The 15,465-nt window shown below is 39.9% G+C and overlaps 1 protein-coding gene across 2 annotated transcripts in view; it reads right to left on the reverse strand.

The window, feature by feature from the left end:
• Positions 1 to 15,465, reverse strand: part of GFRAL (GDNF family receptor alpha like) — a 269,983-nt gene that overhangs the window by 87,715 nt on the left and 166,803 nt on the right. Inside the window, exon 4 of one of the 2 annotated variants that reach the window (XM_069726751.1) lies at positions 13,697 to 14,116. The exons of the other annotated variant lie outside the window; for it this stretch is intronic. Coding sequence (XP_069582852.1) covers positions 13,697 to 14,116 — 420 coding nt within the window. The remainder of the gene's footprint in view (positions 1 to 13,696; positions 14,117 to 15,465) is intronic. 2 annotated transcript variants of the gene reach the window in all.

The raw sequence follows: 15,465 nt of genomic DNA on the forward strand, positions 1-15,465 counted from the left end.
GTGCAGTTTTTAGAATGGTGTCACTTTTGGGTATTTTCAGCCATATAGACCCCTCAAACTGACTTCAAATGTGAGGTGGTCCCTAAAAAAATGGTTTTGTAAATTTCGTTGTAAAAATGAGAAATCGCTGGTCAAATTTTAACCCTTATAACTTCCTAGCAAAGAAAAATTTTGTTTCCAAAATTGTGCTGATGTAAAGGAAACATGTGGGAAATGTTATTTATTAACTATTTTGTGTCACATAACTCTCTGGTTTAACAGAATAAAAATTCAAAATGTGAAAATTGCGAAATTTTCAAAATTTTCGCCAAATTTCCGTTTTGATCACAAATAAACGCATAATTTATTGACCTAAATTTACCACTAACATGAAGCCCAATATGTCACAAAAAACAATCTCAGAACCGCTAGGATCCGTTGAAGCGTTCCTGAGTTATTACCTCATAAAGGGACACTGGTCAGAATTGCAAAAAACGGCAAGGTCTTTAAGGTCAAAATACGCTGGGTCATGAAGGGGTTAACATAGTTTTTTTTAGGCAAGTTATAGACTTTGCTGTGCTTTTGAAATCACAGTGAATTGATTTGCTGCCAATTAAATTTTTGAAGAAAATTCAGCATAGATGGCAAATTTAAATTTCAAAAGATTTGCTCATTTGAAATTACTGCATATTGTCAAAGTAGTTTTATTTAAAATTTGATTACAGAATAAAGATTGCTCACATTTAATTTTCAGTATGTACCAAGCTGAGCCAGATTAATCAGCGTGCTGTAGTGCACCATAATCAAAACTGTATGTATGACTCCACAAGGTCAGAGGCAAGAGCCAGAGGTATGTATAACACATACATACTCTCAGTTCCCAGGTTTGAAACCAGTGAATCCCCACAGCGTACAGTGCTTGTGCTATGGAAATTCAGAAGTCTGAAGTCACACAGAGTGACCGCAGACTTATCAGTTTTTACTGGACAATCCCTTTAAAGATGGGTGTTTGTAATACAACTATAGTAAAAGCAAAGGGAGAGTGTTTTATTTTGTACAGACGCATGAATAATACAGTTGTGGCCAAAAGTATTGACACCCCTGCAATTCTGTCAGATAATACCTAGCCTGTGTACACCAAGCCTGTGTACATAGCTTTAGGAATCAGAATACACTAGTGGTGATACTATGCGAAACCATTATACTAAAAGTCCTTCTTAGGGCTAACCTTGTGCTTTGCTGTTTCTCTGTGATACATTCTGAATTAAGCTAAGGGACAGCCGCTGGAGCAGGGAGAGTGAGGAATTTAGCCTCTAGGCCCAGGTGACCACATTTTATTTTGGAGGGGGTGAAAAAATTGACTATATTATCATCCATACAGTATAACCTGCTTTTTGTGTGAAATTAAGGTGTTTTGAAATTTTTAAAAACCACTTGACCTGCTACAGGTGACAAAAATTTTTTTTAATAAAAGGTTTCAATTAATTAAAGAAACTTGGTTCCCAGAGACCTAGCAAGTGAAAGTGCTGATGATGGTGTACACAGACGGCGAGGACGTGGGACATGTGTGACTGTACCTCTTACTGGAGCACAAGAAACACACCCATGCCCTACACATAGATTCATTCCCACTTTGTAGAGAGGCACAGAAGACCACTTCAAAGGACACACCAGTGCGAAACAGGTGGTTAGTTGGATAGCAGATAACAAGTTACACTCTCTTGCGGTCGCCGGGCTCGACAAAACAATGCATCTGCATTACAATACATTGCAATACATCCGCATGTCCCGTGTGTTAGGAGGTCGTTCCGTGGGCATGCTCAGTATGAGAAAGGTGACACTTAGTCCCAGAAAGGCCTGCTTGCTGCTGATCACTGGCTACAAAGACAGAGCCTGGAAAGGAAACAGTAACCAGTCGCACAATGTCAGCTTGAGCCAGATGCTGGGACCGACGTCTCCGCTGAGCAGGTTCCACTGCAGCTGGAGAAGAATGGGAGACTGCAGCGGACATCGTTCAAGATCCCCCCTGTGCAGTGGCAGAAACTTAACACCTAACACTGCGTAACCAATGTCAAAGATAGGTACGCAGTACGCATGCAGAAGTAGGCGGACCTAAAGTATGGACGTGGGCAGAGCTTAACAGAGGAAGTATACAGCCATTCGCAAAGCCCCCAAACGCTCATGTGAACTTAGCCTTACTGCATATACAATAAAACACTTTCCAAAAGATATGTACACACTAAAATTAGCTATAGTAATTTTCCACAACACTTTTTAACACCTTTACATCTTATGTCCATTAGGCCTCCTCTTTGTAGACTACAATATAGAAAACTATTTCATTCTGTTATAGATTCAACCTCAACGGAAGGTGTAAAGTACAGAAGTGGCTGTAAACTAAGCACCATCTGTTGCTTTGGATATAAAGTGCATTATAATAGCTTTCAGTAGGTTATGTCCAGCCTTTTCGCTTAAAGAGCTGTGCTCATCTTCATTATCTATAGAAGATAGAGCTTGTAAATGCAAGCAGTTTTGCTATTTACTTCTTATTATAAAAATGTAGCTGTTCTAGTGATATTAATAATATTAATATATAACAATTTTTATTTCTTTTGTGCCAACATATTTCGTAACACTTTACATTACAGACACACTTTTTCCCCAAATAATTTGGGAGGAAAATGGGGGGTGTATCTTATAGTGCGAACGCAGGCTTACCTGGGGGGTTGTGGCAGAGGTATGGCAATGCTGCGGCAGTGCGGAGTGCACCTGAGCAGGGTCCCTTCTTCAGGATGCAGGTGGCAGAAATGTGGTGGTGCCGCGACCCGGTGTCCACAGTTAGGTGAGTGCATCAATGCTTTTCCTGCGTTCTTCTTCCTAAAGCTGTGGGCCGCACTCAGCTTCAGGAAAATGGCCACCGAAATCACAATCTGCGCATGCATGGCCTTCGGTGGCCATTTTCCGGAAGCATCCGGTGGCCCTTGCTCAGGTACACTCCGCATCGCTCACCACAGCAGCATAGCCACACCTCTGCCACCACTGGCATCCTGACAAAGGGTCCCTGCTACAGCTCTGCCTCACCGCTGGCACCAGACCCGCAGCATCGCACTCCGCGACTGAAGCATTGCCCCACTTCTGCCACTGCCAGCTTTCTAAGGAAGGGACTCTGCCTTCTGTGACCCCACTGTACCACCGCTGGCTTTCAGGTGAGATACCTTAAATTTGGACAATAAGACGGACCCCCATCTTATAAAGATATTTTTTCTACTATTTTCCACCTCAAATTGGGGTGCGTCTTATAGTCTGAAAAATACTGTAATAGAGTAGACACATAATTCAGTATATACCAAGAGGAATGAGGGCCCTGCTCACAAGCTTTCATTCTATGAGGAAATAGGAGAGACACGAAATGTAAGTGGTAAAAAGCTTTTATTGAATGGTCCACCCATTAATATAATAAATAGGGAATTCAAATAACGTAGCATGAACCAGTGACCAGCCAGTATGTGTATAAGCATAGATACAAAGTGGTCTTGTCACCCCCCCAGGCGTTTGTAACTAAAAGAGCCATCTTGTGCAGCACTAATGCTGCATTCTGACAAGGTGGCTCTTTTAGTTATGCTCCCTGCACATGCGGAAATAAATGCTTATAAAATGTGCCCCCTCATACGGTGAAATCGTCCCGGGGCCGGCGCCGCCTCCTCTTGCTTCATTAGCGTCCCTGGCGCCTGCACTGTAAGTTCAAAGGGCAGCGCAACTGCGCATGCCCAAAAAAAATACTTACAGTGCAAGCGCCGGGAACACTAATGTAGCAAGAGGAGGCGGTGCCCAGCGGACAGGCCCAGAGTGACGGCTGTACTGCATCTGATTAAGGGGGAAAGACTGGCCCCCACGATAATTTCACCGTATGAGGGGACACATTTTAAAAGCGTTTATTTCAGCTTGTGCAGAAAGCATAACTAAAAGAGCCACCTTGTCAGAATGCAGCATTAGTGCTGCACAATGTGGCTCTTTTAGTTACAAACGTCTGAGGGGGTGACAGGTTCCCTTTAAGTGCATGGAGGATGTGTAAACGAATGATATGAGGAATCACATTTGAAAGAAAATTTTTGAAGGGCAAAACTGGAATAGTTACATTAGTGTGGTGAGGTGATACACCAGTGATAAGTTTATATTGGACTCTGTAGCGGATTGGCAACTTTTTTTGTTCACAGCTAATTTAAAGACCAACCACCACTGCTAACAGCAGAGCATGTGCAGCACGTATAAGCTTTCTTTTATTGTGCTTGTAAGCACTGATTGAAAGCTGTCCAGGATTACACTCACACCCTAGTGTAAATAAATAAGCGTCTGCATAGCCGTTTAACTCCTTCATGACGCAGCCTATTTTGACCTTAATGACCTGGCCATTTTTTGCAATTCTGACCAGTGTCCCTTTATGAGGTAATAACTCTGGAACGCTTCAACGGATCCTAGCGATTCTGAGATTTTTTTTTCATGACATATTGGGCTTAATGTTAGTAGTAAATTTAGGTCAATAATTTTTGTGTTTATATGTGAAAAAATCAGAAATTTGGCAAAAATGTTGAAAATTTAGCAATTTTCGAAATTTAAATTTTTATTTTGTTAAACCAGAGAGATATGTGACACAAAATAGTTAATAAATAACATTACCCACATGTCTACTTTACATTAGCATAATTTTGGAAACAATTTTTTTTTTTGCTAGGAAGTTATAAGGCTGGGGTCACATTGCGTTTTGGTCAGAGCGCTAACGGACAGCGTTGCACGGCGAAATTAACGCCATGCAACGCGTCCGTTAGCGCTCCCATTGCCCGCAATGTACCAGCGCATTGCTAGCGCGTGTCATTTTCGGCACGCGCTAGCGACGCGCCGGTCTTTTGTAGCGCGCCTCGGACGCTGCTTGCAGCGTCCGCGGCGCGCCCGAGGTCCGTTCCCCGCTCTCGCAGATCGGGGATCTGCGAGAGCGGGGACGTTAACGCGACCCCGAAACGCGACCCTTTAAAAACATTGCGTTAGCGCAATCCGCTAGCGCTAGCGCTAAACGGATTGCACTAACGCAATGTGACCCTAGCCTAAGGGTTAAAATTTGACCAGCGATTTCTCATTTTTGCAACAAAATTTACAAAAGCATTTTATTTAGGGACCACTTCACATTTGAAGTTAGTTTGAGGGGTCTATCTGGCTGAAAATACCGAAAAGTGACACCATTCTAAAAACTGCACCCCTCAAGGTGCTCAAAATCACATTCAAGAAGTTTATTAACCCTTCAGGTGCTTCACAGCAGCAGAAGCAACATTGAAGGAAAAAATGAACATTTAACTTTTTAGTCACAAAAATGATCTTTCAGCAACAATTTTTTTTATTTCCCCAAGGGTAAAAGGAGAAACTGGACCCAAAAGTTATTGTACAATTTGTCCTAAGTATGCCGATACCCCATATGTGGGGGGGCAACCACTGTTTGGGTGCTCGACAGAGCTCGGAAGGGAAGGAGCGCTATTTGACTTTTTGAATGAAAAATTGACTCCAATCTTTAGCAGACACCATGTCGTATTTGGAGAACCCCGTGTGCCTAAACATTGGATCTCCCCCACAAGTGACCCCATTTTGGAAACTAGACCCCCCATGGAACTTATCTAGGTGCATAGTGAACACTTTTAACCCCCAGGTGCTTCACAAATTGATCCGTAAAAATGAAAAAGTACTTTTTTTCACAAAAAAAATCTTTTAGCCTCAATTTTTTATTTTTATATGGGCAACAGGATAAAATGGATCATAAAATTTGTTGGGGAATTTCTCCTGAGTACGATACTTCACATGTGAGGGTAAACCACTGTTTGGGCACACGGCAAGGCTCGGAAGGGAAAGAGCACTATTTGACTTTTTGAATGAAAAATTAGCTCCAATCATTAGCGGAAACTATGTAACATTTGGGGAACCCCTGTGCCTAAACATTGGAGCTCCCCCACAAGTGACCCATTCTGGAAACTAGACCTCTCAAGGAACTATTTTAGATGTGCAAGGAGCACTTTGAACCCCCAAATGCTTCACAGCAGTTTATAACGCAGAGCCATGAAAATAAAAAATCATTTTTCTTTCCTCAAAAATTATTTTTCAGCCCGCAATTTTTTATTTTTACAAGGGTAACAGGAGAAATTGGACCCCAAAAGTTATTGTCCAGTTTGTTCTGAGTACGCTGATACCCCATATGTGGGGGTAAACCACTGTTTGGGAACACGTCAGGGCTCGGAAGGGAAGGAGTGACGTTTTGGAATGCAAACTTCGATGGAATGGTTGGCGGGCATCACGTTGCGTTTGCAGAGCCCCTGATTTGCCTAAACAGTAGAAATCCCCCACAAGTGACCCCATTTTGGAAACTAGACTCCCCAAGGAACTTATCTAGATGTGTGGTGAGCACTTTGAACCCCCAAGTTCTTCATAGAAGTTTACAAGGCAGAGCCGTGAAAATAAAAAATCATTTTTCTTTCCTCAAATTTTTTTTTAGCAAGCAATTCTTTATTTTCCCAAGGGTAACAGGAGATATTAGACCCCCAACGTTGTTGTGCAATTTTTCCTGAGTACGCTGATAACCCATATGGGTAAACCACTATTTGTGCGCACGTTGGGGCTCGGATGGGAGGGAGCACCATTTAACTTTTTGAAAGCAAGATTGGCTGAAAATCAATGGTGTCACCATGTCGCGTTTCGAGACCCCTTATGTGCCTAATCAGTGGAAACCCCTCAATTCTAACTCCAACACCAGCTCTAACACACCCCTAGCCCTAACCATAACCCTAACCACAAGCCTAACCCTAACCCCAACACACTCCGAACCCTAATCTTAACCCTATTTCCAACCCTAACCCTAATTCTAACCCTGTGGATTCCTATTGAGGAATGGGTATAAAACGCTGCGGAATCCGCACAAAGAATTGAGTGCAGAAAATACAATGCAGCATTTCCGCGTGGTATTTTCCACACCATGGGCACAGCGGATTTGGATTTCCATAGGTTTACATGGTACTGTAAACGTGATGGAGTACTGCTACGAATCCGCAGCGGCCAATCCGCTGCGGATCTGCAGCCAAATCCACACCGTGTGCACATAGCCTAATTCTAACCCTAATTCTAGCCCTAACCATAGCCAGAAAACTGCTACGAATCCACAGCGGCCAATCCGCTGCGGATCCGCAGCCAAATCCACACCGTGTGTACATAGCCTAATTCTATTCCTAATTCTAACCCTAATTCTAACCCTAACCCCAGTGGGAAAATAAAAGTAAATATTTTTTCTTTATTTTATTATTGTCCCTACCTATGGGGGTGATAAAGGGGGGCTTTATATACAATTTTTTTTTTGATCGCTGTGATAGGTTCTATCACAGAGATCAAAATGTACTTGGAACAAATCTGCTGGCCGGCAGATTCGGCGGGCGCACTATACATGCGCCCGGCATTTTGTAAGATGGCGGTACCCATGAAGCAGACGGATGGACACCGGGGGGGACAACGGAGGTCTGTAAGTATGAGGGAGGATTGGACAGCAGGGGGGAGATTGGACTGCGGGGGGAGCGGACAGGAGGATGGAAGGAAGTGGAGGACAGCCGATGACAGGACGGAGGACGGAGGGGAGGAGATCGGTGGCAGGGGCGGGGAGGAGATCGGTGGCAGGGGCGGGGAGCAGATCGCCCAATTTGTCTAGCATTCTAACAAAGAAAAGACATGAAAAAATATTTTGACACAAAAAATATATAATAAATTTTATTTTTTAACTATTTTGGGCAGCAATATAACGTTTTATCTTTCCAGCCATATAGCTGCATGAGGACTATTTTGCAGGACAAGTTGTACTTTTGAATGACATCATTCAAACTAAAAAATTAGTAAAAAATCCAAGTTAGGTGAAATTGCAAAAAAGTTTTTTTTGTTTTTATTATTTATTACTGCAAGCAAGTATAGTATTAAACAACTGATCATAAGTATTCAGACCTTTTGCTCAGTATTGAGTAGAAGCACCCTTTTGAGCTAGTACAGCCATGAGTCTTCTTGGGAATGATGCAACAAGTTTTTCACACTTGGATTTGGGGATCCTCTGCCATTCTTCCTTGCAGATCATGTCCAGTTCCGTCAGGTTGGATGGTGAACATTGTTGGACAGCCAATTTCAGGTCTCTCCAGAAATGCTCAGTTGGGTTTAGGTCAGGGCTCTGGCTGGGCCAGTCAAGAATTGTCACAGAATTGTTCTGAAGCCACTCTACTGTTATTTAAGCTGTGTGCTTAGGGTCATTGTCTTGTTGGAAGGTGAACCTTCGGCCAAGTCTGATGTCCAGAGCACTCTGAAAGAGGTTTTCATCCAGGATATCTCTGTACTTGGCCGCATTCATGTTTCCTTCAATGACAACCAGTCGTCCTATTCCTGCAGCTAAAAAATACCCCCATAGCATGATGCTGCCACCACCATTTTTCACTGTTGGGATTGTATTGTGCAGGTGATGAATGGTGCCTGGTTTTCTTTGCACATACCATTTAGAATTATCACCAAAAAAATCTATCTTCATCTCATCAGAGAAGAGAATCTTATTTCTTATAGTCTGGGAGTCCGTCATGTGTTTTTTTTAGCAAACGCAGGCTTTCATATGTCTTGGAATGAGGAGAGGCTTCGGTAGGGCCACTCTTCCTTTAAGGCCTGACTGGTGGAGGGCTGCAGTGATAGCTGACTATATGGAACTTTCTCCCATCTCCCTACTGCATCTATGGAGCTCAGCCACAGTGATCTTAGGGTTCTTCTGTACTTCTCTCACCAAAGCTCTTCTCCCACGATTCCTCAGTTTGGCTGGATGGCCAGGTCTAGGATGATATCTGGTGATCCCCTTCTTCTTCAATTTAAGGATTATGGAAGTCACTGTGCTCTTAGGAATCTTGAGTACTGCAGAAATTCTGTTGTAACTTTGGCCAGATCTGTGCCTTGCCACAATTCTGTCTCTGAGCTCTGTGGCCAGTTCCTTTGACCTCATGATTTTCATGATTCTCATTTAGTCTGACATGCACTATGAGTTATATAGACAGGTGCGGGCCTTTCTGAATCAAGTTCTATCAGTTTAATTAAACATAGCTGGACTCTAATGAAAGAGTAGAACCATCTCAAGAAGGATCACAAGTAGTGTTGAGCGAATATACTCATTACTCGAGATTTCTCGTACATGCTCGGGGGGGCCTCCGAGTATTTTTAGTGCTCAGAGATTTAGTTTTTCTTGCTGCAGCTGAATGATTTACATCTGTTAGCCAGCATAAGTACATGTGGGGGTTGCCTTGTTACTAGGGAATCCCCACATGTACTTATGCTGGCTAACAGATGTAAATCATTCAGCTGAGCAAGAAAAACTAAATCTCCGAGCACTAAAAAATACTCGGAGGACCCCCGAGCATGCTCGAGAAATCTCGAGTAACGAGTATATTCGCTCATCACTAATCACAAGGAAATGGACAGCATGTGACTTAAATATAAGTGTCTGAGCAAAGGTTTTGGATATTTATTACCATGTGATATTTCAGTTCTTCTTTTTTATTAAAATTGCAAAAATTACTACATTTCTGTACATTAATGTGAGAAAATGAACTTTTTTGAATTTACCAAATGGCTGCAATGAAACAAAGAGGGAAAAATTTAAAGGGGTCTGAATACTTTCCATACCCACTGTATTTTTAAAATAATTCATCCTTATTTTAAAACTTAAAGAGAAATGTTTACATACCAAAGTCTGCAAATTGTTTAAAATAATTTTTCTATCCTGCGACTCTTCTCTAGTAATCTAATATTAGATATGTACACATGCAATCTAAATACAGTAAATAGTTGAACGTTCTTGTTGTTGGGTTGTGATTTCACCTAAATTTTCTGGTCTCATTTTATTTTGTAAATGCATGTGACCTTTTTTTTCTCACATTCAGCAAAAAAAGGTATTTATTTATTTTTGGAATGCCTTCACAGACTGTCATTTTAGGTTTCATTAAATTTATATTTCATTTTGGATGAATCTCATTACTTAAATAAAGAAAAATAAAAATGAATAAAAAATGTAAGACAATAAAATAAAGATAACAATAAGAGGTAAATGTTTAGCAACTGTTTGACTAGTCACATTGAACTATCGTAATAATCACAACACAGCTAGCTATTGCTGCAAATTATTCTTCAAATCATTACTCTTTAGTTTGGATTAAGTTTTTTGACAATTGTGAGAAAAATGTAAAACAAAAATTGGTTGCTTGTTAACAAAGTTTATAAACATTATGCTTTTGTCCCAAATGTGTGCTAAACCAAAATATGGTATTGGCGACAGATGTGGCAGTATAATAAAAAAAAAACTAGAATCATGGATAAAAATGTGGCTGCCACTACCAACATCTCTAACAGCGCCATCCTGGCATTAATAGTAGTGTCAAATGCAGGTTACATTTTGCCTCCTTTGTTTCTGGCAAACACAATAGTGGAGAGTAAGTGGCGCGCATATGATATAGTATATGTCCCATCCCTCAACTCAATCACAGCAGGATGATGTAGCCTCTGACAGGCACACCATTAGCTGTAGTCATATTTCTGCTTAGTCTATTCCCCCACCACCATAATAGTTGAAGCCTCTGCAAGCCAAGGTGATAGGGACCCTGTCCGTAATTGTAGCACTTTGAGTCAGGGATTCCAGGGTGGGAATCAGGCCGGGTAAGAGAAGTGCTGATCATTTACCACACAGAAGCACCTGTCACTTGAATTATGGATAACGATGAAGATGATGATTTTGTGTTCGGAAAACCTGGAAACGAGATAGGGTGGCCAGGAGTTGCTGAAATCAGAGGAGGAGGTTGCTGGCTGATGATGTTGGTAACAGAAACTCTACAGTGCCTGAAAGGTCTGGTTGCTCATGTCTTGAATTTAATAGTAAAAAGAACAACAACAAAACAAATATCGGACATCAAGGAAATATAATTAAAAATCGAATAAAACATATAAAACAAAACATACTGAGATGATACAATAAAAGAATGTCTTTATAATATATTATTTGGCAAATGGTAGCACTGATACAACGTGCTCGTAGTTGGAAAGCAAATACAAGAATAATTTAAAAATACATATGTATTATTATGCAAATGAAAAAGATAGCAACGGGGCGGACAAAAAAAGGGGATGCAAAAATAGAGTATAAAATCATACAAAATATTCTGTAACCATCAGAAAAAATTGGGCTATGGTGTGCGCAATAATCTACCCAAGAATATATATATTAATATAATATATGCATGTGCATAGACACAATCAGTATTTACTAAGTGTACTCATAAAAAGTGCATTGTGCAATATAAAAAATGTATATATGAAATAAAATAAATAGAAAAAAGATCAAAATATGATGATAATATAGTGCTAAACTGAGAATGACTCCTTTCCTGCCCCATCTTAACTTTATACTGTGCTGCTTCTACCACATCAATTGCACAGCTACACCAGCCATGCCAGTGGCTGCCCATTTTGTTTCATACTGATAGACAGTACTGTTGCTGCTAGAGCTGCCATTGCTGGTCCTAAACGGTTAAGTATCTACTTGCCTGCCTCTTCTTAACTCTTTGCCATTCTGCTGATACCACAGCCATTGCACAGCCATGCCAATCACACATCTCCTGGCTATCCACTGTGTTTTACAATGCTAGCCAGAACTATTTATGATGACAAATATACTCTCATATTTTTGACCCCTCAAAAAGTAGCTCTGAGAATCAGTCTAACGTTTGAAAATGCTTGATGCTGCAAGCCATAACTTCTTGACGTGCAAAACAGTAATCCCGTTTTGATTCCAGAAAAAAAGAACAGTTTTGAAAGGCTTGAAAAAAATATCTGTATTGACTAATCATTTTGTAATTAGCAGGCCAGTTTTGGACACTAAAAGGAGATAATTTTGTCAGTCCTACTTGACAGCCCATTACTTATTTGCAATTAAAACAGTACAGTGCAACTTTTTTTATCCATAATAACAAAGGTAATTTTTGAACGGTTAATGAAAAAGCTATTGTTTCTTCATTTATCAAGGTACAGTACATAGCTCTTTATACTCCCCAAACAGGGATAACTCTTGCATCCAACAGTGTGAAAATGTCATGACATTTTCTTCCATCTGAATATGTATGATCAATAGCAATGCATACATATTCCCTCCCTAAAGAGTTCATTTTTAGTTCAGATTTATAATTTAAGTAGCTTAAAAAGTCTGATTCTGCAATTCTGGTATGCTGTTCTTTACCTCTAGTTACCATCTGTTTTCTCCTAGCCAGATAGAATGAAGTCATTTGGAAATTGAAAAGGCTCTATTTGACTTATGGAGCTGAATAAATGTTCAATTGACTGCAAGGGGAGCTCACAATTTTCTACACATATTTCCAGGCAATGACAGGCTTTTTATCTATGCGATTCTAGCAAATTTATTCATCGCACACCAAATCACATGTAGAAATCGGCAAAGCCTGCAAATTCAAATTTCAAAAGAATCACTCATCTGTAATATTGGCTTAAATTTACTACAAACAGAAAATACAATGGGTCATGAGAATACATTCTCAGAATAACTGGATTATTAGCACATATAGTTGAACATCAGATTTGATAAAATTGGCTTTTTATTAGGATGAAAACTATCTGTTTGAAGGATGAAAACTCATAAGCTCTCTATATGGACATGCAGGTCATAATAGTTTGAATACAGTAATATTTTGATAATTTGGTTCCAATGTTTTATTCCAGAGAAATCCATGTTTTTATTATATGTATATGAACTGGTAATATCTATGGGTCACACACAGATCTCCCCTAGAGTCATCCTCCAGAGCTTTTAATAGTCATGTAATGACTGACAGTCTCCTCTACTGATCTCACTGCAGAACTGCTTGTGATTATAACATACAGCACAGCAAAGCTGAATTCTGTCTCATTACAAACATAATTGCATGAGCAGCTTTCCTGTCATGGTGATTCAGCTTCCAACTCACAGTTTGCCAGCGTGGGTTGGAGAACAGCACAGCAGATCGGATAGCACTGTTGGAAGACAAACGAAGCTGCTAATTTGTTTGGACAGATGACAAAGTTTTCCTCTGCTGTACTGTGTTAATTATAATCAGGCACAACTCAGCAGCAGAGCAGACAGTATTAAAATGATCTCATACTGGTAATACCCCATTTCATTTTAAATAATCTCTGAAAAAAGATTTTCTGGAGATCTTTTTCTGGCTCATATTTCTTAACAGGTTATTTACTTATTAGGAAAAATGTGGATTTCTCTGGAATAATATATATGTTTGCAGATATCAATGCATCATTTTAAACAAATTTCTATGACCTTCATGCCCATATAGACCATTAAAGATGGTTGATCAAACTAATAGGTTCCCTTTAATATAGGCATAAAATACAGCCATGTGCATACATCGAATGCATTACAAAAAATGCTAAATTTTTATTAAATCCTTCTTGTCTGAGACAGTTTTCACTTATCTGAAGTCTTAGGTTGATTGATACTACTGACACATTCCCTTTAACAAAGTAGATATATATATATATATATATATATATATATACATATATGTATGTACAGTATATATATATATATATATTCATGATACTAAAGCTGTATACATAATGTTATTGTATTACTTACAAGAATCCAAATCCAAAGCGGTAAAATCAGTTTTGTCTTCAGAATATGTGGAAAATTGCCTTTCTTTTGCCTGTTGTAAACAAGTATTATTATAAATGCTATTCCAAACTTTTAGACATTTTCTTTTTGTTGAACTGATGCATACACAATTTCCCATGATGGTCTTTTTAAGCTCACTCCAAGCTGTCAAGCAACTTTGTACTGCATCATTAAGTATGCATTCATGCGGGTGATTGCAATGAGTTTTGAAATTTTCATATAAAGAAAGGCAATTACGGTTCTCTTTACAGAATTGTTTCACCAAGATGCAGTCGTTTGGTTTTTCTGATGAAATACCCACAGATGCTTTAGGATTTTGCATGTATCCTTTTTGTATAATGGAGTATTCTTGCTTAATGGGTCCTGCAGGAATGGTGGTTTCTGCATGTAAATGAGAGGGATAATATTAAAATCATAGTACAACAATGTAAACCATGTTACATATTTGGCTACCCAATTGTGCTAAAATCTCTTTTTAAACAACTTTTAAGTATATTTCAGACTGCTGCATCAAAACAAATTCCTTACTAGAATGAAGTTAGCAGGTGCTATATACACTGTGTGGAGAATTATTAGGCAAGTTGTATTTTAGAGGATTATTTTTATTATTGATCAACAACTATGTTCTCAATCAACCCAAAAGACTCATAAATATCAAAGCTTAATATTTTTGGTAGTTGGAGTGGGTTTTTTTTTTAGATTTGGCTATCTTAGAAGGATATCTGTTTGTGCAGGTAACTATTACTGTGCAGACTTAATAGGCAACTTAATAAAAACCAAATATATCCCCATCTCACTTGTTTATTTTCACCAGGTAAACCAATATGAAAGCACAAAATTTGGAAATAAACATTTCTGACATTCAAAAACAAAACCCCCCAAAATTTGTGACCAATATAGCCATCTTTCTTTATGATGACACTCAACAGCCTTCCATCCATAGATTCTGTCAGTTGCTTGATCTGTTTACGATCACGATTGCGTGCAGCAGCCACCACAGCCTCCTGGACACTGTTCCGAGAGGTGGACTGTTTTCCCTCTCTGTAGATCTCACATTTTATGAGGGACCACAGGCTCTCTATGGGGTTCAGATTAGGTGAACAAGGGGGCCATGTCATTATTTTTTCTTCTTTGAGACCTTTACTGGCCAGTCACACTGTGGAGTAGTTGGAGGCATGTGATGGAGCACTGTCCTGCATGAAAATCATGTTTTTTTTTAACAATACCGACTTCTTCCTGTACCACTGCTTGAAGAAGTTGTCTTCCAGAAACTGGCAGTAGGTCTGGGAATTGAGCTTCACTCCATCCACAACCTGAAAAGGTTCCACAAGTTCATCTTTGATGATACCAGCCCATACCAGTACCCCACCTCCACCTTGTTGGCGTCTGATTCGGAGCCGAGCTCTCTGCCCTTTACTGATCCAGCCTCTGGCCCATCCATCTGGCCCATCAAGAGTCACTCTCATTTCATCAGTCCATAAAACCTTTGAAAAGTTAGTCTTAAGATATTTCTTGGCCCAGTCTTGATGTTTTATCTTATGTTTCTTGTTCAAAGGTGGTCATTTTTCAGCCTTCCTTACCTTGGCCATGTCCCTGAGTATCGCACACCTTGTGCTTTTTGTTACTCCAGTAACGTTGCAGCTCTGAAATATGGCAAAACTGGTGGAAAATGGCATCTTGGCAGCTTCATGCTTGATTTTCCTCAATTCATGGGCAGTTATTTTGCGCCT

Source organism: Ranitomeya imitator, chromosome 5 (genome assembly GCF_032444005.1).
Source record: "Ranitomeya imitator isolate aRanImi1 chromosome 5, aRanImi1.pri, whole genome shotgun sequence".
Classification (NCBI taxonomy): Eukaryota; Metazoa; Chordata; class Amphibia; order Anura; family Dendrobatidae; genus Ranitomeya; species Ranitomeya imitator.